General features: G+C 36.5%; 1 protein-coding gene across 2 annotated transcripts; it reads right to left on the bottom strand.

Annotated features, from left to right (window-relative positions):
• Nucleotides 1-5,990: 5,990 nt before the first annotated feature.
• On the bottom strand, nt 5,991-27,124 carry LOC121406119 (protein O-mannosyl-transferase TMTC3-like). 2 transcript variants are annotated; one of them, XM_041597138.1, is made up of 17 exons: nt 27,062-27,124; nt 25,247-25,481; nt 24,432-24,650; nt 23,845-23,944; nt 22,362-22,477; nt 18,371-18,555; nt 17,730-17,982; nt 14,252-14,400; nt 13,564-13,650; nt 12,670-12,807; nt 12,152-12,380; nt 11,671-11,826; nt 10,832-10,992; nt 10,008-10,128; nt 9,611-9,712; nt 8,747-8,830; nt 5,991-7,405 (listed from the first exon to the last, which is right to left on the bottom strand). In XM_041597138.1, exons 2-17 carry the CDS (start codon nt 25,442-25,444, stop codon nt 7,166-7,168), a joined length of 2,538 nt encoding a protein of 845 aa, XP_041453072.1. In that variant the 5' UTR covers nt 25,445-25,481; nt 27,062-27,124; the 3' UTR covers nt 5,991-7,165. The 2 variants fall into 2 exon arrangements, with proteins under 2 accessions (XP_041453072.1, XP_041453073.1); XM_041597139.1 differs by having other exon boundaries at nt 27,058-27,102.
• Nucleotides 27,125-27,450: the final 326 nt, after the last annotated feature.

A 27,450-nucleotide genomic window follows, 5' to 3' on the forward strand; every position in this document is an offset into this window, starting at 1 on the left:
ACTTGAGATTTTATACATGCATCATTTATCATTATTAGAAAGAGAATAGGCCCAAGTTTTGTACCTTGAGCTACACCTGCATGTGATGCTGACCAATCTGAAAACTGACCAAGGTATTTGACTCGTTGTTGTCGATTTTCGAGGAAGTCCAAAATCCAAGAAATAAGACATGGTCTAACTTCGAGGTTAAGTAATTTTTTTGCAAGGATATTGTGATCAATTCTGTCGAAAGCTTTTGAGAAGTCTGTAAATATGAGAGTTGATATAGATTGGGATTTTTCAGCATTTTCATACAATTGGTGAAGCAATCGAACTAGGTAATGATTTGTTGATAGGCCTTTTCGGTTTCCAAATTGGTTAACATCAATGTGATCGGATATATCTTCTATTAACCATTTACATATGAACGATTCTGCTATTTTTGCAAAATAGCTAGTTAATGCTATTGGTCTTAAGTTCTGCACTGTTACTGGTAAACATTTAGGAATGGGTATAATCTCGGAGCGTTTCCACTGACATGGTACAACAGACTGGTAACCTCCTTAATCTTCACTGTTCAGGGTGAACTTACCCTTTAATTGAAAAAAAAAGAAAGAAAAAGGATGAGTATCGAGTTGAATGTAGCAGACAACCCACCATTATTATGGTTTTGGGTTTAAGTCCGGTTGCTTCAGTCTCAAACGATATCCACTACACCACGGCTCATCCCAGAGGAAAGGGAGATAGTTTTACTATTTATCATACACTATCAATATTGCACCATCGATATGATGCATTAACATCTCACCAGAGAGGGCGATATATAAATAAATTAGATATTTTTTTCTGATTTCTCCAAAACGTTGAACAAAACTCTTCTTTTTTTTCAAGTTCGCAATTAAAATATTTTGAGACAGAGTGTTTTTTTAAGGACTAAGATCTGGTTCATTACATATTCCTTGGTATTAGGATGGGGGGGGGGGGAGGGGGGCTCAATTGATATCGAGACGAGAGGTACTCATTTTTATGAATAAAAATGTGCAAAATAGAAACTAACAAATTGGAAAGTGCTAGAAACATATCAAAGACTATAGGAAGAAAAACTCAGACATCCCAAAATACTATATTTTACAATCACATCCCTTGTAGTCCCTCCTCCTGAAAAAAATTTCCACAAAAGGATATCGAAAGGAATGTAGCAGCCAACCCAGTTGGGGTTTGAATCGCCGTGCTTTAGTCTCATACAACTGCTCACCCCGACGGACAGGGCGATATCAGGGGGCGAAATGTTACTATACATGTACACATCACATACTATAAATATTGCACCGTTGAGATGATGCGATATTTATGCTATATCTCACTCAGAGAGGGTCATATATATATTTTCTCTATATAAAAGAATTCATTTTTTTCAAGTTCGCCAGCCTTCCAGAGTATTTTATTGGAAGAAGAGGGATAACTCGATCATTTCACATTCCGTGTATTATTTGTATTGGGGGGGGATAAAAAAAATCCCTCTGCGCCCATTTATTCAAAATAAAGAATTCAACAAAATTTTTTTGCAAGTTCGCAAGCCTACCAGAGTACTTTATTGAAAGAAGAGGGATAACTCGTTAATTTCATATTCCGTGTATTATTTGTATGGGGGGGGGGGGGGGTGGTGGATAAAAAAATCCCTCTGCGCCCATTTATCGAAAAAATGAAAATAACGAGAAGGAATTCTTTGCAACAAGGGAATCTTTGGAAGAGAGCCCCATTTCATTTGAAAAAAAAAAATCGCAAAAGGACGAGTGTCGAATCAAATGTAGCAGACAACCCAGTTGGGTTCGAATCGAGTTGCTTTAGTCTCAAACGATATCCACTACACCACGGCTCACCCCGACAGAAAGGTAGATAGTTTTATTATTTATCACAGACAATCAACATTGCACCATCGATATTATGGTGCAATATTTATGCTATATCCCAACAGAGAGGGCGATATAGGGGTATATCAGAGAAGTGCGACAGTGCAACAGAGTTCATCTTCTATTTGGAGAGTAAAATATAGGCCTAATTATATTCTGAAATTAAAGGATATATTCAATGCTATGAATACTCAACTATTTTGCGCAAACTTTAAATGATATAAGGCTCACATGCGAGGTAAAAAAAAATCCTCAGTAAATCTTTGAGGAATTTTTGTTTGAACTTTTAATTTGTTGTCTCAAATTCTTTCTTTTATATCAGCTTCACGTCTGGTTGAATCTAGCAGAAGTAAAAAATAAACACACACACACACAAAAACCCCATCATTCAACTTGATCTGTCTTTGATTATATTCTGTGAAAAAAACTATGTATATTTTAGTTTGAATATATTGACGTTTAAAATTGAGTTAGGAATGATATGAAAGGATATGATACATCAGTGGCATGCCCCCAAAAGAAATTTGATCATATTGTTTTCAGTCATTTCAATTAGATCATATTCCCTATTTCTATTCATTTTTGCCCTCTCTCTCCAATCTTCATTCAGCTATTTCCCCCCTCCTCCATCTCTCTCTTTATCCTAACCCATCTTTATCTATGGCATCTCTCCTTCCCATTTATTTAGCAAAGGGGGGGGGGGCACTCCAGCTTTTTTTCTGACAGGGGGGGGAGCAGGGGGGGGCAGAGCATAACTGGAGAAGTATTAAATCAAATGTAGTTCCACACCACACCATGATCTCAAACATACATTACTGGACTGGTGTTAGGGCCTTTTCACACGTGAATCTTGAATCATCATTGTAATGATGATTGCTATTGTAATCGTGACTGTGATTAGCGTTCGTGATTCTAATCATGTTCTAGTTTGGTTTCACTCGTGCTAAATATTTTCCATCAGCCTCATTTTTCACTGGAATCATCATTCAAATTACGATTGTTTTACCGAATGAACGGGCGGTATAACTAATGGGATCACATTTTCAGAAACACAACCGGGGAAACACACATGGGCAACAAATTACCTTCATCGGAGAGCTTTCAATTTAAATAGTCAATTTTTATTCTGCAAAATCCTTGTGTGAAAACTCTCACTATCCTAAAGAATACATATATTACACACATATATATGCAAAAAGTGAATATAAAAATGGGGTATAGTACTGACATTGTTTTTTAATTTTTGCTTGGAAAGTTCACAAAATTTGTAAAATAATGATAACAATAAAACTACTACTACTACTACTACTAATAACAATAATAATAATAAATAATAATCATAATTATTATTATTATCATTGTCAGTATTATTATCACTATTTACCGAGGGGAGCCACTTCAGCTCTTATGAATTGCTCTACCAGTGTTACTCCTAGTTCCCGTTTCACAAAGACTCATTTTGAGAACAAATGCACAGTTTCTATAACAAATTTACTATCAGCCAATCAGATTGAAGTATTTCAGTAGCTTTTAACTTTCATTGCAAATTTGTTATTATAATAATTTTACGAAACAGGCACCCAGGATGGTAAGATGCAAATTAGATATTACCTAGAGGAGGTTGAAAACTAAAGTCCCATTCACACTGTACATCATAACCATGATCAACAAGAATGCATACCCATGAATTCATTGATCTCTTGACAAATTCTCCTTTGTTTACAAGGTCATTTTACAAATTTCCTGTAGAAAAAATCATGACACTAATGGATTTCCACAGAGTTACGATTGATTCGATCGATCGTAACTCTTTGTAGGACAGGGCCCTGTTATGTCAAGAAAAATTTCACATATTCTTGATATGCTATTAGGTTCAATTATAACATGGAAATTTCACAAAATTCCTTTGATAACAGGCAAGTTTCACAAAACCCTGTTATAAAAAGGAAAATGCTATAAGGTTCTCTTATGATAAGCCGATAAAAAAAGACCTGTTGTAACAGGGCATTTTCACAATGTAACTTTTATTGGAAAATTTCCATGTGGCCCTGGTGAATATAAAAGAAATTTTTCGCTAAGTTCCTTATCACAAGATTTTTCATGCAACAAAACAATTTCAGTAAGTATAACAATGTAATTTTGATGGTTCCACGACCTAATGTATACATTTCCACACAAAAGCGCATATTTCAGATGCATGTACACATAAAACAATAAATCACTACCATAAAAAGAGAAGATATAAAATGTACATCTACTTTGATATAGAACACAGAATACAAATCGCTTGTAAATAAATTCAATAATTAAAGTTATACAGTACATTTACTTTGATATAAAATACTGAATACACATCGCTTGTAAATAAATTCAATGGTATAAGTACCGGTAGATCAAAATCAATTTCAAGCAAAGCACACCACAGAAATGCAAAACAACTTAAATACAATTATATGCATCACTAATATGACAAACATTTTGTAAGATGAATTCTATTTCCTTTCACCACAGGCCAGGGGAAAAAATTACACCTGGGGGCCATTTCATGGAGCTTTTACTAAGTTAAGAGCAACCTTAAAGCTAAATGACAGCAGTTGCAGTAAAACACTGATTTCGTGAGAAAAAGTCTGTAAAACCAAGGTTAAGTATTACTATATCATCGTCAATCTAGATCTGGTACAGTTACATAAACTGAACTTTGTGAAATCATAAAATCTAAGCTGAAAAACAATCACACTGAAGATCGCCAACACAGATAGGCACACGTGGGACAGTGTATATTATATTGTTGGAATAAAGACCCGATGGAAGTGCCCGAATCAGCGCTTATTTTGCTTATTTCTCAGCAATTACACAATTTCTCCCAGAATCCTTCAGAACATATTTTTTATTCATATAAACAGACACTTGGGTGGTCATTATATTGGATTCTGTAAAAAGTCATTTTGAGATTGTTACTACAACAGGCATTTACCTTTAAGAAAGACTGGCGATCCTTTCTTACCTGCTAAATGATCACCAATGAACAGGTTAGTGTATACCATTAACCACAAGAAAGAATCACCAGTTGTTTATAAAGTCGCTCTTAACTTACGTACAGCTTTATGAAACATCCACCGGGCTCAGGATGATTTCGCCCTGAAAATGCTCAAGAGAGACCTGAAAAATAACAAAAAAAAGAGCCCCAAAAATCCCCATTCATGGCAGTGCTAAAGCTTATCCAATTTTGAAGATCTAGGCAGGTCGAGAACACTAGCCCATGAAAATGAATTTTGTTTATTGGCCTGCAACAGGCCTATTAATAGATGAATGATATACCGCTGCATCTTTTTATAAAGTACACAATAAGATCGTGAGTACAAGATATCATACAAATAATGCACGTAAGGGCATGCGTGCATGGCCAAGTAATGAACAATGTGCAAGTAAAGCCAATGGATATTATACAAATAATGAATGCAAGCGGGTGCATGGTGGGCCAAATAATGAACAATGTGTTTGTTAAGTCGAGCACAGAGTTGATTATTTAGGTCCTCTATGCACAAGAATGCAGGCATTGTTTGTTTTATACACCCCCTCCTCCCTCATGTTACTGAGTTGCCCCGAATGCTATATTTGATCTAAATTCTAGATAATTCAAGACCTCGCATTATCCTGCATCCTGACGTCAGAATGAAGGATAGTGCATTTTGAATGCATTAGTGCAATTCGCTGAATATCATGTGATCCGATTTGGACCAATCAGATTACAGAACATTCTTGGGAGTTGTACAAATGGCAGTAATTGTTTTTCATTCAAATGACATTTATCAAAGACACATTCTGTTCTGCTGGGCAATTTCTCATATCTACACTGTCTGATGATATTAGAACGAAACGTCATCAATATGGAGCGTTGTGGCCCAGTGGATTATTCTTCGGACTTTGAAATAGAGGGTCGTGGGTTCAAATCCCAGCCATGGCGTAATTTTCTTCAGCAAGAAACTGATCCACAATGTGATGCACTCAACCCAGGTGAGGCAAATGGGTACCGGTAGGAAGTAATTCCTTAAGACGCTGTGTGCGCTATGAACGCCTAGCTTAGCCGGGTAATATAGGAGCGCCTTGAGCACCTAACAAGGTGGATATGTGCGCAATATAAATATCCTATATTATTATTATATTATAAATATGTCTAATGCGTAAGACTAAGCACATTAGGAAATTTTAATGATAACAACTGCATGGTTAATTGGCAAGTAGTAAGGTACTTTCTAGCTATAACCTATGGGCGATTCCATGCTAAAAAAATAATTCATTTTCATAACATTTTTCAAACTACTGTCCAAACAAACGAGGAAAATCAATTTGTTTTGGGATAATAGTTAAGTATACTGGATAGTCACATAAAAAGATGACAACCAACAAAAATATGTTGTCCTTGGGTGAATTAGAGGTGAAAATGTTGAGTGTCGTACGGAACATTTCTGAGTCCCGTACGACACAACACACAACATTTTCACCTTTATTTCACACGTAATCAAACAGGTTTTGTTGATAATCAGTTTCTCACATGACTGCCTACTTTAACTTTATTATTGACTAAAAACATTTATTTATCGCTCAAGCAATCAGCTAAGAGACTAAAGATTGTCAAAATGTCCTGCACAACACGTATGAAATCGCCCCTGATAAGGTTTTAAATGCACTCTCCATTTAAGCTTTTCTCCTTGTTTCGCTCTTGGTGAAAGACTATCCTAGGATATCGCCAAAGACTAGAAACAATGCACACTCGAATCAAATGAGGCATGGCAAGAAAAATGCAATTGATTGCAAATCAATTTCAGGTCCTTAAATCAATCACAAACCATCTGATTAATTGTAAATATGCAATTGATTGCTTGCAGGAGGCACATTTCATAAGGGACTTGCAACTGTCGTAACTTTGCCATGATGGCTCCTATCATAGAAACCTTGATCCTGATTGGCTGCTGAGCTATTACCATAGTAGTTTCCATTTAAGTAACAACAGTTGTAAGTCCTTTATGAAACGGGAGCCTGGTCTGCTTCTTGCATCAACAAAATAACTTGAGTTGCTTTTAATTAAAGTTGATCCTATCACATGTGAAATTGCAATTGCTTGCAAATATTTTCTAGCAACGCCCCCTCAGAAAGACTGTCTCAGGCGATCTGTCACCTTACATGTACATCAGGATCGCTTCCCGCTCCTGTCTCCTACTTGACCTTCTGTCTCAAGATGTTCAGGTTGGTCCAGACAGACTGTCTCAAGTGATCCGTCACCTTATATCAGGATCGCTTCCTGCTCCCGTCTCCTGCTTCTGTGATGACCTCTCCTTGATCTTCCGTCTCAAGATGTTCAGGTTGGTCCGGACGAATTCTGCGTGTGGCGCCCTCTCTAGGACGTCCAGCAGACATCGCTCACCATCATTGAGGAGACCCCTCTGGACCAGAACGACGCAGAGGTTGTGACGGGCCTGTATGTTGGACGGCTCTAGGTCAACTATTTGCTGGAACAGCTGATGGGAAATATAATCAAGAAATGAAGAGAAAAGAGAATTGTTTTAAAAAGTTTTTGTTATATCATCTGTTTACAGATCACCATTTAAATCACAAGAAAGACAACTTCAGTCTGTTGGGTGTTTCTTGACAAATTTGCCCATCCATAGATAAATCACAATTCTAACCACAACTTTATTACTCCCTCTATGAATACAGAGCTTTTCAACTAAAATCAAAGCACCACTAAAGTCTTCTACAGGGCTAAAACAGGTGCTTGTGGAATTCCCTTCAGAAACCTCACTAATCTGGAAGCAATTCACAAAAATTTAAGTCTGACTAAAAATCATGCATAAATTCTCCTTTGTGTGTGTGTGGTATACACATCACCGAAATGGTCAGACCAAGCTCGGGAGACGCACACTACTGCCTCGTCTCCAATGAGGTCAGTCCTTTGATACCACATGACCATTGGTATCAAGTTAGAGCTAAACCATCGTGAAACACTTCCCAGCTATTCCAAGGGATTGTGCCGAAACGTCGCGTCCAGTTTACCCAAAATTTTTTTGAAAATTTCAGTCATATACACATTAATATTGTCCAATTTACCTGACGTTTTGTGAAAAGTGTAATGCAAATATATGTTTCTGGAATTTAGGGGGTCGTCCATTTTTTGAATGGTCAGGGTACGCGAGTGACCAACTCCTTGGGCGCAACACTTGTGGCTTTAACAGTTAAAGATAAGTACCAAAGGCCCTTAACACAAAACTTAGCAATGATCGTAGAACATTTTTCTACGACTGATTCCATTGACTATAATGTACAATCAATCGTGAAAATAAAATTTACGATCAATCGCTAACCTTTGTGTTACGTGACCCTGTTGTGGTAATGATGTCAAAATGAGTTCGAACAGAATCCAATGAAATTACCACATAAGTGTTTGTATGTATAAATAAAAAAATATGTGCCAAATAGCTCTGGAATAAAATACTCAATTGCTGAGAAATGAGCAAAATAAGCACGAAATTCCATCAAATGGCAAGCATTTTTCAACGCAATATTAATACACTGTCCCATACATGCTTTTCTGTGTCAGTGATCATCAGAATTATTGATTTTGAGTTAAGATTTCATGATTTACAAAGATAAGTTCACATTAACGTACAAGATCTAGATGTGTGATAATATCTTGACAATTAACCTTGATTTAAAAGTCTTTATTATGAAATAAATGTTTGCTGCAACTTCTGTCTTTTACCTTTACATTTCTTCTATCCAAGAGACACAGTGAAGAAACATTTTCTCAAATTCTGTATCACAGTTCATGACATCTTCAATTTCATAAAAATCATACTTACTTGTTTAGATTTTTCGACATCTTGAAAGGAATTCAGGAAGATGTCACCCAACAAAAGCATACTCTTAGTGTGGTTTGGGTGGTACTAAAAAGAAAAGAAAATACAATGAAATACAAGGAAAATGTGACAGCAGATTGATTTTTTTCCACAATTCTCCAGACCTATGTTTTAGGTTATGATTCTGCAACTGAAATGATACACATCAGCGGAGGGCAAATACCACCCCCAGACCCAAAATATCCCCCTAGGCTAAGTTGTAAGGAAAGTCCTGATACAATTCAGTCATCCGCCCATGAATGAATGAATGTATGATTGAATGAAAGAATGAATGAATGTATGATTGAATGAATGAATGAAAAAAAGAATGAATCAATCAATCAATTCATCCATCAATGAATATTTGCAACTCTGCCAATCAATCAAAGTAATTAGCAGCAGATTCAAAGGGCAGGTCATACAAAATTATGATTTTTGTTTTAAAAAATTGCCATCATAGATTAAATAATTCTTTGATAATGACCACTATCCCCTCTATTTCAACCCTACATTTAGATGTAGAAGCATTTTTTTTTCCCACTACAGTATATCACTTCTAAGTTTCACTATACACGAATATTGTCACATTATAAGCAATTTATCTTTTAAATAAGTGTTTAGTACCGCAAAATCAGCCTTAAAAATTGACATACTGAAGCTTTTCAAAATGCACTCATCGGAGTAATATTGCATGAATGACTAAAACGCTCGAGCAAAACAGTATATGATAGAACCAAAAGCTTAAAGATTGAAGAATTAATCTTTTGACAAATAAACGTTTCATATCTATTTTCATATCAAATAGGCTTTTCTTCTAGGGTACCATACCTGGAGAAGAGTTTCTAAATAAGGTTTGGCCTGTAGAGGGCGCTTGTCATCTGAATGAATCAAAGCCACATTGAAAAGGGCATGACGAGAAGATGGGTTGATCTAAGAACAAGAAGTGGAACGGTTCAAAGAAAAGTTGAATAGGTGAAAAAAAAAGATCTGTACACTTTCACATCGTTTAATGTGGCTTGCAGAAAATATATCATATCGTTAAACAAAAGATTAACTGTAAATAGTTTCTCATTAAATTCATATTGGAATCTGAACCTTTCAAGGAGTGTAACTTTATATCACTTGATTACTATGTCTTTAGCAGTACTATGTCTCAAAGTAGCATTCAAGCTATATGAAAAAAATACTTCAATTTTTTTAAATGAATGTGATGAATCTGTACTACCTCAAGAGCCTTCTGATAATACTGAAGTGCTGCTTGATTATCATCGTCATCTACAGCAAGCATTCCTAAGGTTGAGAAGCTCATCTCACTCTGCGAGTCAATCTCTAACACCTTCTCCAGCCTACATAAAAAACAATTAAAACAGGTATGATAAAAAATAAAAAATAACAAATTAAACTAATGGGTTGGTATTCTCTCAGCACTGATAAAGCTAAGGGTTATGGTGAGTAATGACAGCTCCAGTGATAGTAAATAAGAGATTAAAGCTGTCTCACAATGTTTAAATTCCATGGAAATATCTATGTACATATATGTATATATACAACATTTAGATGGCTCAGAATCATGGGATATCAAAATAATCCACAAGTTTTGGAATATTGCAAGAATGAAAGATAAGTGCCGAATTGGCACCAACGAGATTATTTTGGTATCCAATGAATAAAAGCCATCCAATATAATTATCAACTTTAATGATCATTACTAGTATTCATTAGACCATACAATACAGCATAATATTGTGTAGCGATATACACGTGAAAAATTGTCAGATTTTCAGCAAATCTTGCAATATGCATTGATAGTGCAAAGGCAAATCATGCTAACCAAAGCATGTTTTCATGCACTAAATGGACCATAATTCTCTTTCAGTCTGGAATTAAACCGTGTTTAAGTTACAACAGTGTCTTTTTGAATCACATACTCGATGCCACATGATCCTTACGATAAAATTTATAATTTACCTGAGATATTCATTTGGGAACATTTCTTATTTACATTCTTATGCACTTAAATTAATTGAACACATGGTAGCTGTAGCATACCGTTTTATAGCATCTTTCCTTCGAGCAGCAAGGCCTGATTCTTGGATGAAGAGAGCAGAGTTGTATAGCGCCATCTTGTGACGGGGATCTATCTCAACGGCTCGATCGAAGTGTTTGAGTGCTTTGGGCTTCTGCCCCTTTTTCATTGATACGACTCCAAGCTAGAAAGGAAAGTAATAAAGAAAATTACATACCATCATTAACGTTATGGGGGGAGGGGGGGGGGGCACTCGACCAAAAAAGTGGTGGGGGTGTGCCGTGGGCGAGACAAAAAACAGGGGCCTTGGAGCGGGCTTATTGTAAAAAGGAGGGTCCTCGGAATGGGCTTCGGAACTACATTAATGTTTGTGAAAACGGGGGTCCTTGGAATGGATCGCCAGCGTGTGAGTGCGTATGCATCCCTATGGAACGGGCATGCGTGTATGATGCAGGTAGCCCGGCCTGTGCCGCCGGGTGCGCTTGCGCAGAGGCGATGGTCGGACAGTGCTCTGCGGCCACTTTTCACCAAAATTGCAGCTCATTGTAGCAGATCAATGTGACCGGAACGGCGTAACGAAAAATATGCGAAGCTGTGGAGCGGATTTCTTTCTTCTTTTTTTCTAGATAAGAAGAAAATACTATGCTTTGGAGCGGAAATTTGAGTGTAAAAATGGGGGTCCCCTCCGAGGCACATACCCACTATGCATTATATACTAAATGTCATGCATTCATTCATTTTGCCGGTAAGCATGACATCTGCAAATAATTCAGGGTGAGGGTCACGACCATCCCAAATAAATCAGGGTTAAACGAAAGTGTTTCTGAAAGAGGCCCCCAGATCAGCCTGCAATCTGACTTACGTTATAGTGTGTATCTGCTTTGAGTGGGTCTAACCTAGCCGCCTGTTGGTAGAGGGACTCCGCTTCGTCTAACTGGCCTCGTTTCAGGAGTATCTCCCCTTGATTGATGTACGCCTCTACAAAGTCAGGACGCATCCTGATTACTTTCAGATAGAGCTGCATGGATAAATCAAAGGATGATAAGTTCAGCTTAGATTTTGTGATTTAACATGTAAATATAATGTAAAGTAATGTAAGTGTACCAGGTCTAGATCTACAATATTTTATACAAATATACTATGACACTAGAGGATCTGGCTAAAGCTATTCACATCAAAGGAACATCAACAGGACCCACCTCCCGAGGGCCAATGTCCCGAGGAAGAATGGTACTACTCATGCTCCTGAGTCTGAATACATGTAGTTATAGCCTGCTCTGAATATTGGTCTTTGTATATTCGTTTTATATCCCTTATACAAGTGATATCCCAATTGACCTTACCTCCTCTGCCTCTCTAAGCCTGCTCTCATTCTTCTTAATCAGGTTAGCAAGATTAAGGTAGACATTTAGATGGTTAGGGTCGATCTGGGCCAGGTACTGTTCCCCTTTCCTTGGCTGAGGCATAAACTTCATTGCCTTCCTGTACACCGTCTCTGCCTCCTCCAGCTTACCGAGCTGACGATACGTTCTGCCGACGTTGATCCATGACCCAATGTCATCCGGCTGAACACTGCAAATAAAAATAATAGCAAATGATTTCTGCCTACTGTAAATTTATTGCACTTTATATTTTAGATCTGTGGACATAAATTCGCTGACCTTCCATGGTTTCAATCATAATAAATTTCAATTATAATTCAATTTGCAAATGCGTAACTTCATGTATTTTTGAGGGGAATAACTATGGTTTTGTATGAGTGATATTTTTTTTTGTATTCAATCAAATGTAATTCCAATAGTAATTTATTCAATTTGTAAATGTGTAACTATGCAGATTTGATTTTTATGAAAACACTCACGTTGCAGCTTTGTTAAAGTAGGTGAATGCATCTTCCCAGCGATTCTCTTTTTCCAAGGCATGACCAACATTATTCCACAGCTTAGCATTGTTCTGAGTGACCTTGATAGCAGAGGTGAACAGTGAATATTCATCTTTCCTGCAAAATAGGTGACATAAAATGAATATAAAGCCCTTTATTTCCTTTATCACAGATTTTACACTTTACCGGTAGTCTATTTGCAAGATGGCATACATCTCCACATGTATATCATGTCCGTCAATTATATATATAACATGATTACATACATAATACAAATGATATCATTAGAATTACCAGCAGGAGTTAACTTAGGAAATGTTCTAACATGCACAAAGCATAGCTAAGGGCGTTTAGACTGTTTCACCTGGAACAAGTGTGTGTAAACACTCTAATGCCTGAGCAAACTGGTTTAATGTGGGTCCTCTGTAAACCATCCTAATTTCCAAACCATAACCGGTCAATAGTATAAAAATAATACACAGCATGGAGGGCATTAGTAAGAATTATACACACAAGGTACCAGTAGCTATGAAACAGTTCTACCATTCCTGAGGCACAGCGAAGGGCATTGGAATGTTCCAAATTTAGCAAGTGTGTGTATTTTTTCTAATGCCAGAGCAAAATGATATGCATTATTTGTTTTATAAGACAATGATGTGGATCCATGTTATCTGATAAACCATCCTCATTTAAAATTCATGACCAGTCAATAGAACTGGTCATTAGTACCAGTCATTAGCAACATTTTTATGGTATCATCCAACCGAGGATACTACTACCTTCTGTGTATAATCCGTACTATTGCCCTCAATAATGGGCATAATTTATGTATAATGAATGAATGAAACACTGAAAAAACACTAAATATCATACCAGTCAGGGTTCCTCTGTATAGTTTTCCCAGCATGCAACAGAAGAATGATGGCAAAGATGACACCGATGACATGCTTTATGGTACCCCTGCAGAGACCAATAATTAAGAAAATAGAAACTTATACATACTGTGTGTAGACAAGACATGGATGCCCTTATTGGACATCTTTGTGAGATGAATTATGAAAGCATGCCTAACATTTTTCATTTTAGATGACCTTCGGATGCTTTCATGTTGGAGAGATATGACAAGGTATTACAGTATATCTTATCTCCTAAGCTGACCATGGCCCTGTTACATAAAAGTTACTTTTGTGGTAAATTTGCCATCCGATGGTAACTTCCCTGAACTCCTTTATTTTGATTGGCTGATGAGCATTGTTACCATGGTTACCATTGGATGACAACATTTACTCTAATGGTAATTTTTCTGCAATGGGGCCCAGGAATGGCTTGTCAAAAGAGCTTCTTATCTTGTGGAAAAGGCGTCGCAGGAAAGTCGAGTGATATTCTTATTATTACAATATTATCACCATGCAATAAATGTTGTGATCTTTCATTCTCTTATATCCCGATAGAGGCCAGAGTACAATTGTTGAAACATCAATATCACCACTTCTACATCCAAGATTCCAATACAATTTTAATTCCGATTTTAAAACATATTTGTATAATATCTAATTCTTACCCATTTGCATGCCATCTCTCCATCGCTATGGCAACAAGTAAACAATACCCCATGCTAGGTGTGTAGAGTACTCTCTCAGCAACGACAAACCCAACAGGGAAGAATAGATTACTCGCTGGTAGGAATGGCAAGACAAGGAATGATAGAGACTGGAAAATAGAATATTAAGCAGTTAGATTTGCATATTATAGGTGCACATCAATGAATTCTTAATTTGGGAATTTATTTCTTTTTTTTTTTGGGGGGGGGAACAGACTTCCCATAACTGACTGATGCCTACAATGGGGATTTACAAGAACAAAATTAAACTAGAATTTAATTTGTCATGCGGACGAATTAGGTGGTCTGTCATGATTTGTCATTCAGTGTCGGCTAATGTATGAAATGAATCATTTAGATATCATTGATAATCTTGATCGTAGACATCCTAAGAATAAGTTTTGACCATTGCTAAATGTGATTATTGATGTGGTGATGACAATCGTCAGACATACATATTCAAACAGATACATACAAGATAGATGATTATATATATAGATGGATGGAGTGATGGATGGAGCGATGGATGGATCAAGTGATCGATTGAGAGATAAATGGTAGGTGGTTATATTAATAAAGATAGATAGACAGACAGACATATAGATAGATAAATAGATAGATAGAGACAAATAGATTGATATAGATAGATAGCCAGACAGACATACATATAGAAAGATAGAGACAGGCAGATAGATTGATGGATATATAGAATGATAGATATACATATCTAAACAGATAGATATGTTATATTAGACAGAGAGATAGACAGATACATATACAAAGTAGGTAGATAGACATATATATGGATAGATAGATTTATAACAGATAGCGGATGAACGGATATGATTAGATAGATATAATACGAAAAAAAGTAATTATAATCTGTTTTATTTTGCAATATTTTAGCTATTAATTATTAGAATTGTTATAATTGATCGTGCGCAAGATAGTAAAAAAAAAAAAAAAAAAAAAAAATCATGTTCACTCGCGGACTCGAACCCCTGCCCGCATGATTGAATGAGATGCAAGTCCGACGCCTAACCGATTGAGCTAGCATATTTCCCATAGACTTTACACGTAAGCAAATTTGAGAATTACAATTCCAATTTTGCAAGCGAAATACGGGCATGATCCCGGCATCTGATCAAAAAATTAAGGGCACACTTCCGAAAGCTTAGAATCTCAGCTACAACATACTAAAAGCTCAGGGAAAACCGACAAGAAAAAATGGAGATATGGCTCACGAAATAGAGGAATGTCGAATCTAGTTTTGAGAAAAAGTCATGTCCCATAGAGATTACACGCAAAATGAGGAAAAATGACATGCCTCTTTTCATCGCTGTTTTACGCAATGATGCGTTTCTCAAAACGAAAATTTATGTCTACTAACGAGAAAGAGTACATTCTAAACTACAACATATCAAAATTTGGGCGAAAACCGATCTATATTCGAGAAGTTACAACTAAATTTGCATAAATTTGATGACGTCATTTTTGAAAAAATGAAATTTTTAGTTTAGGCGCCATTTTGATGACGTCATGATCAAATTGAGGGACGATGGTGACATGAAATCAAATCTGAAACTAATACTCTATCGATATAAAAAAAAAATGGGGGTCAACGGACTATTTAAAGAGCTACAGTGAATTTTCAATAGGCATGTTTTTGCCCATATATGGCCTATAGTGAGAGCTCGCGCGCACACGTGCTGCAAACTTCAACGGGTGTTAATTTCGTCATTAATGGTCGTAGAAGGTTGATCAAGGTATCAAATTGTTCAGAATTTTATTATCAATGCAAAGATGTTAAAAAAAAACGGTGTTTCTGCGTTGCGTTAAGGCGTTACGCGCGGAAGCGCGCGCGCAAAATTTTAAAATGCTTAAAATGACCTGAAACGTACTCTACTTTGGTCAAAAAGTGATTTTGAGCATTTTGAAATTTTGACGCGCGCGTACGCGTGCGTCGTGACCTCCAGGTGACCTTTGATGACATGACTTGATAACCTTTGACCTGAAGTTGATGTGATGTAAATATTATTAATTTTTGATAATTGATAATGGAGATATGATTGATAATGTGATTTTACAAAATGGCGCCTAGATGACGTCATCATGACCTGATGACATCGAAAAGCAAATTTTGACGTTTCCATGAGAGACCCTATGTATGGTATAAACTTGAATGAAATTGATTTTGTCAAACTCGAGACAACTTGGCAACAAAAACCTTGCCATTAAAAAGAATAAAATAAAAAAAAAGAAAAGAAAATTCTGACGAAATTAAGAGGTGATCTGTCAAAGACAGACCACCTAAAAAAATGCTCATGAGTTGGATATTTCTTTTCCACCCTAATTTTTTTCTATATTTATTAATTTATTGATTGATTTATGCATTCATTCATTTCATTTTATTATATTCTTATTTCATTTCATTTTATTTAATTATTATTACTATTATTATTATATATATATTTTTTTTGGGGGGGTGAGCTGACAAATGGTAGAGTAATATGGATTATTTTCCTATTGAGTATTTGAAAAACATTAAGTTTTGGAATTAATGATCAGATTACTTTCCAATTAAAGTTCCCACATGGTATGACATAACAATTTCTTCCCAAGCTGTAAGGACAGGGATGGGGAAGGGGGGGGGGGTGTGGGGCTTTCATCAACATTTGTCCTCTGACAAGCTGTCAGATCTGACAACCTTTTCTTGGTTTTGATTGGCTAAGAAGCATTGCTTGACTGTTGTCATAGCAACTATTTGATAAAACAAGCCGACAAGACCTTTCATGAAACACTCCCCAGACTTCAGTAGTCTGTCTTCTTGGTTTTGATTGGGTCAGGATCACAGAAGTCTGACTCTTACTGTGGAGACTGTCCGATAACGGATAATGACAACTCTTAAAGGGGAAGTTCACACTAACAAAAATTCTATTGTACAAATAGCAGAAAAAATATATTGTTGCAGGTATGAGAAAAATCCATCAAAGAATTAAAAATGTTATTAGAGTTTGAATTATTTGATTTGTGACGTCATATCCGAGCAGCATTTCTCCATAGCGGATGGTAAAAAAAATCAATGAAAAGTCATTTTCTCAGGAAATTGAAAATAGTTTTTACTGTGCCTTCAGTGTATCAATACGCAAATTATTTCACACCAATTCATGAAAAGAAAACAAAAATAAGTCATCAGGAACCATTAAAAAAAAAAATGAAATTCATGCATTTTATATTACATAACATATGAGGCAGCTGCTCGTTTATGACATCACAATCCAAAAGCATAACTTAGAATTCTGATAACGTTTTTCATCGGAACGGATTTTCCTCAAACTTTAACCAATCTTTTTTTATTACCTTTTCTGCTATTTTTACAACAAAATTTTCTTCAGGGTGAACTTCCCCTTTAATATACTGATATTGATATTCCATTTACCATTATAAGTTGGCAAGAAATTTTCTCTTCTGCAAAAACTGCATACAGAACCAGTAGACCGAGACTCAACAGCAGTAACAAAGTCGCGAGGTTCCGAGGGTCGCCGAGTGAGGTCACCAGGGGGATGGTTCCCATTGTCCAATCACAGAGCAGCGTCGAGGGGCAGAGGAGGAGCCAAGCGTTGATCGGTAGGAGGTAGAGGTAGGTCAGGTGACGGGTTGGAAAGGCAGAAAGGGCAGCTGGGTTGTCAAATCTTGGGAGGAATGAATTGACATTTAGATAAGGAATTTATTTCTTTCGTAACAAAAAATATATATATAAAATGACAAAGTCAAATACATTGCATGCATCATAGAATATAATAAATACAATAATTGTAGATCTTAAGGATAGAACAGGAGTGAAATGTAAACACTTGGAACACCTCTAGCAGTCTTGCCTGCATTAAACAATTCAATATAGCAGGACTGTTTACTCAGTGATACTGAAAGATCAAATACTTTCTCCTTTTTTATTTGTCCTTTGAATACACAATTTCATTACAAGGGTATGAGGTGGTAGTTTTGTGGATTTCCTGCTTCAGAGAGTAAGGAAATCAAAGGATATGACCGTTTACTTATTTTCCAATAATCTTTCCTAACCTGGTAAAGGAGGGCAACTTTGCCCCCATGATGCTCATCCGTCCCCATAGCAACAGCCCGGAGGATGCGATAAGGAAAAATAACCTTGGAGCTGCCCTCAAAAGAGCCTGGTAGTTGGGCGATGCGCTTCGAGATGTCTTAGAAGTTCTCGACTTGGATTGTTGAATGAATGCCTTGAGAGAGAACTGGACAAAAATACAAACAAAGATTATAATTATAAGATAACTTCTGAGCAAGACCATGAGATAATCAACCTTTTGACACAATCCACCATATCAAGAAACAAAAAATGAACTAGTAAACAGGGACAAATCTTTTCAGGATGGGAACAGGGTCAAATATACATGGAATTGCTCTTGCACTGAAGAAAACCATAAGAAGATGACAAAATGAAAGACAACAAATGGAGAAACCACTTGAAGATATAAGAGACATCCAAATATCTTGGAAGATATTGAATTTTACCCCTTAACTGACAAAAAGAATGTTTGTTTCATACTCCTTATTATTCATCATACCATACAAAAAAACAAAAAAAAATTTACAACTAAATTCTGAATATTGTGGAGGAACGAGGAAGATAAATATTTTTCTACCAATAATTCTCTGAGTGAGTCTCCTTGGTAACCAAGAAATCTTTACACATTAGACACTGCATAAGCAGACCTTCTACAGAGTGAGTCAGAAAAAATGTCCCACTTTTGTAAAGTTGAATTGTTTAAAATATGAATATTTAATCATTAGTTTCATGATATGTCTTGACTAAGCCTGAGTCATATCGATTATTTTGAAAACCGGTGTTCGACAGCTCTAATTCGATCGAACATCGATGCATCGAATATTGAAGGCGGGGAAAATTTAGTCTTTTGTTTTTGCGTCGATGCGATGCGCTTTGCATATGCACTACGCACTGACGGTATGCGCTGGCGTTGGCCGGGTGAGCGTTGCACAAGCAGATGACAGCAAAGTTCGTTTGTATTTTCCATGATCACAAAACACACAAAAAAAGGCCGGGACCAAAGCAGAATTCTTCCCAAAATATCTTCAACAATGATATTTGCAGATGACAACATATAAGTTTAAAATGAAACAATAATAAAGACATGAATCCCGCAGAGTCGATCCGAATGATTTTCGGTCAACTAGCATTCGCAGTCCATTCACCAGCCCCGTCCGCAGCTCCGTACACTCACTCTGCCGAAACGACAGGCGTGCTTGACGTCAGCGCCAGCAAACAAGTGCAATCAACGGAGAGCGCTGTAACTTGCCTGAGATTGTGTAGTTGGATCCAAAATGAGCTCCAAATAAATTTATGGGAATAAATACGTAATTTTCTCTGGATGGTCATTTGAATTGCTATTCAATGCTGATATAACGATAGTGAGGAAAGATTGTGGAATATGAGTTATGACGATGTTCGAGAATTAATCCTGATGACAATCCAGTTTTTTAGACGCAATTGAGCATCCGATCAAAATAAATACGAATGTTTCGAATCGAGCCCTAAATTCATCTAAATTATTACGATTTAACAAGATTTTATGGTCATACTAAGAATATTGACGATGTCAGCAAAGTATGTTATGTTCATATGGAAGAATTAATACTGGCCGGATTATTTCTATTGTTATTCCATCTCTGGACGTCTCCTCCAAGCTCCGAGAAAATAAGCACAATGCGCATGCGTGTTCGATGACATATGACATATTTTCCCATTCATGAAATCAGAGCCTAAAGTTGGGCACAAACTAGCTTCAAATTGATGGGGAAAAAAATCAAACGCAATTTTCTCTGTTTTGTCATGTAAAATGTTATTATATGGTGATATTACGAACTTGAACAGAGTTTTTGCATGTAGACAATGTTCGAGAATCAATCCTGATGTGATGATTATTTTTTTAAGACAAGTGCACTAGCTCGAATTAGTCAAGTCGATCGTCATGAGATGTCCGCCATTGAAAATTGAAACGAAATACAAACGTTTCACATCAAGCTCTAAATTCATATTAATGATTATCATATGCAAATTATTGTTAGATATTACGATTAAATTATGTTCTATGGTCATGATATTAATATTGTTCATGAAAGCAAGATTTATTTTACGTTGATCGCGTCAATTTCCGGCCATTTTCTGGTTTGATTAAAGAACAGTACTGCGCATGCATGATCGATGGCCATGACTTCCATTCATGAATTCATCGTGCATAAATTATCTCGGCACGAGCAGACGAGTAAGACTCGAACTATGATTGAAATAAACTTCAAATTAATTGTGAATAGCATCATAATTACTCAATCGGTTTCATTTTGGGGGCAATAGAAATCAAGTAAGTAGTAGTAAAGTTGGACATTACTGATATTTTGATGATTGATTGTGTAAACCAAACGAATCGGCCGGCCGACGTATTTTTTTTTTTTTTCGATGCACCGATTTTGCAAAATCTGCACCGGTGTTCGATGACATCGATCGAACACCGATTTTAAAATCGATTCGACTCAGGCTTAGTCTTGATAGAGGTATCCTCCAAGTACATTCAGGTACCATTTTCATTTGATCCCGTGCACGCATGACTGAACATCGGACAATCTTTAGAAGACTGTCAGATCTCACTTGCGCCAAGTTACTGGGTGATGAATAAAACAGTGCTTTAGACAAAGACAGTCAGACAGACGGACTAGCATGCTCACACACACACACAAACAAACACACATGGTAATAACTGGTTCATAGTTTTCTCTTTTCTGATTAAGCATTGATTTTTAGCAAGATCGCTGAATGCTTAAGTGGCAATTCCCGACAATCTTCCCCCTTAAAACACATTCACTACCACCATCATATCATCATCATCGTCCTCATTGTCATCATCTCGATCTTGATCTTCATCATCATCAAGTGCACATAAATCCAATATGCTGGTTATGTCTTTTGTTGGTTAACAGTGTGTACTTTTGCTACTGTAAAAAAGAGGCTCAAGTGACTGCTGCCAAATTAGGCAAGCCTTTTATAGGCAAGTGCGACAAAAGCACAGAAATCCATTGTAAATTTTCATTGTTAACCAACAAAAGACATAACCAGCATATTGGATTTATGTGCACTTGATGATGATGATCAAGATCAAGATGATGACAATGAGGACGATGATGATGATATGATGGTGGTAGTGAATGTGTTTTAAGGGGGAAGATTGTCGGGAATTGCCACTTAAGCATTCATCGATCTTGCTAAAAATCAATGCTTAATCAGAAAAGAGAAAATTATGAACCAGTTATTACCATGTGTGTTGTGTGTGTTTGTGTGGGTGTGTGTGTGTAAGCATGCCAGCCTGTCTGTCTGACTGTCTTTGTCTAAAGCACTGTTTTATTCATCACCCAGTAACTTGGCGCAAGTGAGATCTGACAGTCTTCTAAAGATTGTCCGATGTTCAGTCATGCGTGCACGGGATCAATTGTACCTGAATGGTACCTGAATGTACTTGGAGGATACCTCTATCAAGACATATCATAAAATAATGATTAAATATTCATATTTTAAACAATTCAACTTTACAAAAGTGGGACATTTTTTCTGACTCACTCTGTATAACTCAAATAAATGCCTAGCTCAAAGCATTATCTCAGACCAAAATGTGCAAAACATCTTATACATTGAATTCCGCCAAAGTCAAACATATTCATGTGGTAAAAACGAATTCAATATTATAAAATAATTTGATTTAGACAGACTTACCCATATAAACATCAGGGACTTGTTTTATAAAAAATTGTTATAATAACATATTTGTAATATAAGTCAAAAGCTACTGAAACCATTCGGTCTGATTGGCTGATGGTAGATTTGTTACAGAATTTTTGCATTTGTTACTATAATATTTCTTTATGAAATGGAACCCAATTCCTTGATATCCTGAACAAAAAACATATCATAAGTAAAAATAATTATTTTGTGATTCAATAAAACATCTAAGCATATTTGATAACAGTCACTCACCTTTTGAAGAAAAAATACTTCATAGATGCAGCATATTCCAACCATTGTTATTCCCTGTTCTTTGGAGATGGTTGCCATGGCAATAAGCAAAACTGACCAGGTCATGTATTTCCAGTCTGTCAAAATGAAAAAAAAATCATTAGAATACAATATCATCAAAGGTTATTAAAGGGAGAGGTAGCACAAGCATGGATTAAAAATTTATTAATGTTCTTCTCACTAGGTTTTATACTTATGCAATGCAATATCATGTATGCCTAATATACAGATATTGACTAATGGGGTGTGTAATATAAACATTCTTTGGACCGCCGGATTTGTATTTTCCCGAGGGGGTATATTTTCCCGAAGCGCGCAGCGCTGAGGGAAAATATTAATCCTTTAGGTGGTCCAAAGAATTTTTTTTTACACATCCCATCAGTCAATATCTGTTATATTAGATAGCCTCTAATGATGAAGATAAAGTTAGGCCTAACGTGCAGCATGTTTATGATATTCACAGTGATTGATTGAACTGGTATAGATCTAACGTTAGATCTTGATCTATAGATATCTAAGTAACGTTAGTCTAACGCAGTGAATGACCCTTTTCTATTCAAATCAACTTTGTTTAGGCCTAGCCCTAGATCTAAATCTAAGTTCGAGCCCAGTCCAGGTCCAGGACCCAAGGCAGGCCGATAATGCATGGTAACATCTAATCCACAAGAGGGCGCCATACACGTAAAAAATATATTCATGGACCGGTTGGTCAATATATTCATCGAAGGTGGACCGGCTGGGAAAATACATCGATTTCGATCATATCACGTGACGCGCTATGGACCAATCACGCTTGGCTATCTGTCTTGGCTATATAATATAATTAAGAATGTAATATCAGCATCCTTAATACAACCATGCCATCACTATTCCATACTCTCATTTTCCTTTTCATTTCTGGAGTATTTCCTTCTGTGCCAGGGAATTTTTTATTTCAATTTCTGGGGCTACTTTTCACATCAAAATGCATAAATAAGTATGTAACATTAGATAAGCTTTAACATTGCAGTGAATTTAATTTTCTAGGGGTCCTTTTCTGGGGCAAAATTGTCCTGAGCCTTCCCCCCCACCCATTTCCCACTTTTTTCATCATTCAAAATGAAAATTTAAAGAGTGTTCTGATTTCTCCTGATGTCATGAGGGATATGGTGGGGAGGAGAGGATTAAATGAAAATATAAGAAATTTAGCTTCATCTAAAACAGATAAATTGTCTATGACTGTAACAAGATCGTTCTTGTTTCTCCTCATAACCTGGCAGCCGTTAAAGCTGTTCGTAAGTTAAGAGAGACTTTACGTACGACTGGTGATCATTTCTTGTGGTAAATGATATACAACAAATATTCATTTGTGATGGTTAAGCGCATAAGAAAGGAACACCAGTCATTCTTAGAGTCGCTCTTAACTTACGAACAACTTAATGAAACACCCCACTAGAAACCTTACCCGTTGAGTTCATGGTCTCAGATGCTGTTACATAAGCCATGAATGCTAACAGCATGAAAACAGAGGACAGAAGTTCAGCTCTACCAACAACTCCAGTAACCTAAAACAACATAAGTTATACCAACAAAAAAAGTAATAATTGATAGCATATATAATAAACCTGTATGACATCCATATTTGCCATTTTTCCTTCATTTTTATGAACTGCTCAAGCAATGATAATCTGACAGCATTACCGAATTTGATATGAAATTTCAGGTAAATCTAGCTACTGTAAATAGAGGGTCAAACATACATTCATTAGGGCATTGCCAAAATGGAAATCAAGTGTTGATTATCTAGGTCATTCCCATTTTGTAATTCAAGGATTCATAATTCGAAGCACATTCAGCATTTTGTTTAATTCTTTCCAATATCAGTGGTAGAACATGTAAATAATTGATCAATATCAATATTCCCATCTATCTATCTATCTATCTGTCTGTCTGTCTGTCTGTCTGCCTATCTATCTATCTAACCATCCATCCATCCAACCATCCATCCATCCATCCACCCACCCATCCATCCATCCATCCATCCAAACTTACAGCTTCAGTGTGAACGGCATGTACAGCAAACAGAAGAGATGCGTTCACACTGCTCTCCTCATCAATCATCTTCTTAGCAGCTTTCAAGAAGAGAACACACACTGCCCAGTGCAGCAACACGTTGACTAGATGATAACCCCATGGGTTCAACGCTCCAAATGCGTAGTTGAGACGGAAAGTTAGAATGCACAGTGGACGGTACGACTTGTGACTCCTTTCCTGTAAGGTAAAATAGGGAAAATAAAGGAACCTTTGTAAAAAAAACAAAACAAATATTTTTGGTTCTTGTGTAGGGTGCTACATAAGCACTTGCCCGATTGCCTGGGGCAATTAAATATAGAGTCAGGCAAGTGTTTTGAAGTAAAAACCATAACTACTTGCCTGAATTGGGCAAGCAAAATTCACACAGTAGAAAGCAAAATTCTCACAATAGAATGACCAAAATTAGGGTCGAAATGATATGATATTGACCCTCACTTTGGTCATGGCAGGCAAGACAAAATCACTTTGGGAAAAAAAATGCAATAACAAGATGATCTGCTCATGTCAAAAGAAAAAGGCAATGGTTTATAAAACCACAAAACTTTCTTTTGAAGCAGTAAAAGTCTTCTTTCTCAAGGACTTTTTTCAGGCAAGTGATATAGATTTTTTGGGCAAGTATGTTCCAACTATTTAAAACTTACTTGCCCAACCTGGCAAGCACTTCTAAAAAGTTATGTAGCACCCAGTTGTTTATCAAATTTGACCACAATGCCTGCATCCATCATTCACACACTATGCATACCACATAAAGTTAAAAAAAATAGACTGTCAACCTTATTCATAGGCATTCCCCAGAAATCATTTGAAAACAGATCAAAGATCGAGGATTCTGGATGAAGATCTCTGTTTTCTACGACCGCCTTCACGTCATCAAAGACAAACCCACAGGAGAGGGAGTTGGAGTAACAAGCGAAGACCAGAGCGAGCAGGCCGGCAGAGTAGAAGAGCTCACGCTGGAAGGCAGTTGCCATGGCGATTCAGAGTCCCAGTCATTGGAGTTATGCACATCTGTGAGACGATTAAAAGATTTTATTATACAGAGTTAGGTACAGATGGAAAAACTTGTAGATAACAGATTTATTGTCTAATGGTGATGATGAAGATCCAATCAATAAATATACACAACAAAAAAAAGTAAGTACCCCCTAAATCAAATTGCTGTAACTTTTGAACATAGTTATTTTGAGATATGATATTTCGTAGGTGGTTTTCTACACTCATTTAGCAACTCCTGAGGAAAACTGAGATTGACCGGTTGAGTCATGCATGAGTAATTAAAGATTGAATTAAAAATGACCATTTTTTTAAGTCTCAAGAGTTGTTTTTCAGATTGTGCAAATACAAAGTTGGGCAAATGTTGTTTTTAGGTGAATTTTATGGTGTTATGGGCTATTCCACGGTTACTCACGTTACATTTGGAGACACCTTGACTCATACTTGGAGCTGTAACTCCATTATTATTGATAGGAAATAAACATCTCCTTATCACAACAAAGTACACAGTCTGACTATCCTTTGTATAAAAACAATACTTGGGAAATTTTATTATGCTCCTGGCAAATCTTTGGAATGTGTCAATCACTCACGTTACATGATTTGGACATGCATAAGGGCAATTCCACAGGTTGGGACAAATCATGTAACGTGAGTAACCGACACATTCCAAAGATTTGCCAGGAGCATAATAGAATTTCCCAAGTTTTGTTTTTATACAAAGGATAGTCAGACTGTGTACTTTGTTGTGATAAGGAGATGTTTAGTTCCTATCAATAATAATGGAGTTACAGCTCCAAGTATGAGTCAAGGTGTCTCCAAATGTAACGTGAGTAACCGTGGAATAGCCCATAAAATGAAGTCAACATAAGTGAAAAGTCTCCTCATACAAGGCTTTTATGAAAGTTGATTATATCCATTTCAAAGAAGTATATTAGGGAGACAAACTTTGTATATAATTAAAAAATAAAGAACACATGGTTTTTACTTGGGGTGCAGATAATATGGTTACTCACGTTATGGTTACTCACGTTACATTTTGTCCATGTATGGTTAACGACACACATGTCATTAAAAATTCAATAAATGGCGGCGTAAACATTGGGCAAGTCTCTTCCGTCTTTTCACAATATTTTTATCATTTTTTTCATGAATTCTTGTTCAAAAATAACAAGAGCTTAGAAATGTCGGAAATGAAGTTTTAATTGATAGGGCTAGATCTTTCAGAATTAGAAATCTCGGGGGTGAAAGTTTCAAGTTTTGGCGTCCTTCGTGTAGGTGAATGAGAAGGAAGACCTGGCTTCATTGAGAGTAAGCCTACGACAGTAGCCTACGTTAGTAAATTATTTTTACACTCTCTAAGACGCCTGGCTACCCTGGGCTACAGTAGCGCCGGTGGGCCGCCAGTGGTCAGGCGGCGATCGGTGGATTGCTCCCGATCCAGGCAGTCAGTGCCAGTGGCAGAGGCCGAGATTTTGAGCTCTCTTTCGCCGAGATGGCTTAATAAATTTTCACTATAACCTGAAAAACTTATAAATAATCATAAAATAGGGTGCATATACATTCTTTGGAACAAAAACAAAAAGTATACCTACAATAATCCAAATATTAATGTTCGACTTGCACTTGGTCTTGAGTCTTGAGCTTGATGCTTCGGTCGTTTTCAACTTAAAAAAAATATGGCAAGCGAAATGAATTTGATATAATAGGCGTGCCATACTTTTCTATGAATGTGGAAAGAAACAGAAGGATCCAAAGAAAAAAAAATCTATTTCTATTTATACCAGTCTATGCTAATATATATCAAATGACATGTATCAAACATATCGGCATGGCAATATCGTAGTTTAAGACATCACTCAATCTAGCATGTTTGAATTTTCTTTTGTAAAGTTTCACAATTATGATATTCTAATGCCTGCACCATAAGAGAAGAAGATAATACCTTAATCAGAAATCAAAATCCGGGTAAAAAATAAACCGA

The sequence above is a fragment of the Lytechinus variegatus genome, chromosome 19 (assembly GCF_018143015.1).
Source record: "Lytechinus variegatus isolate NC3 chromosome 19, Lvar_3.0, whole genome shotgun sequence".
In the NCBI taxonomy this organism is placed as follows: Eukaryota; Metazoa; Echinodermata; class Echinoidea; order Temnopleuroida; family Toxopneustidae; genus Lytechinus; species Lytechinus variegatus.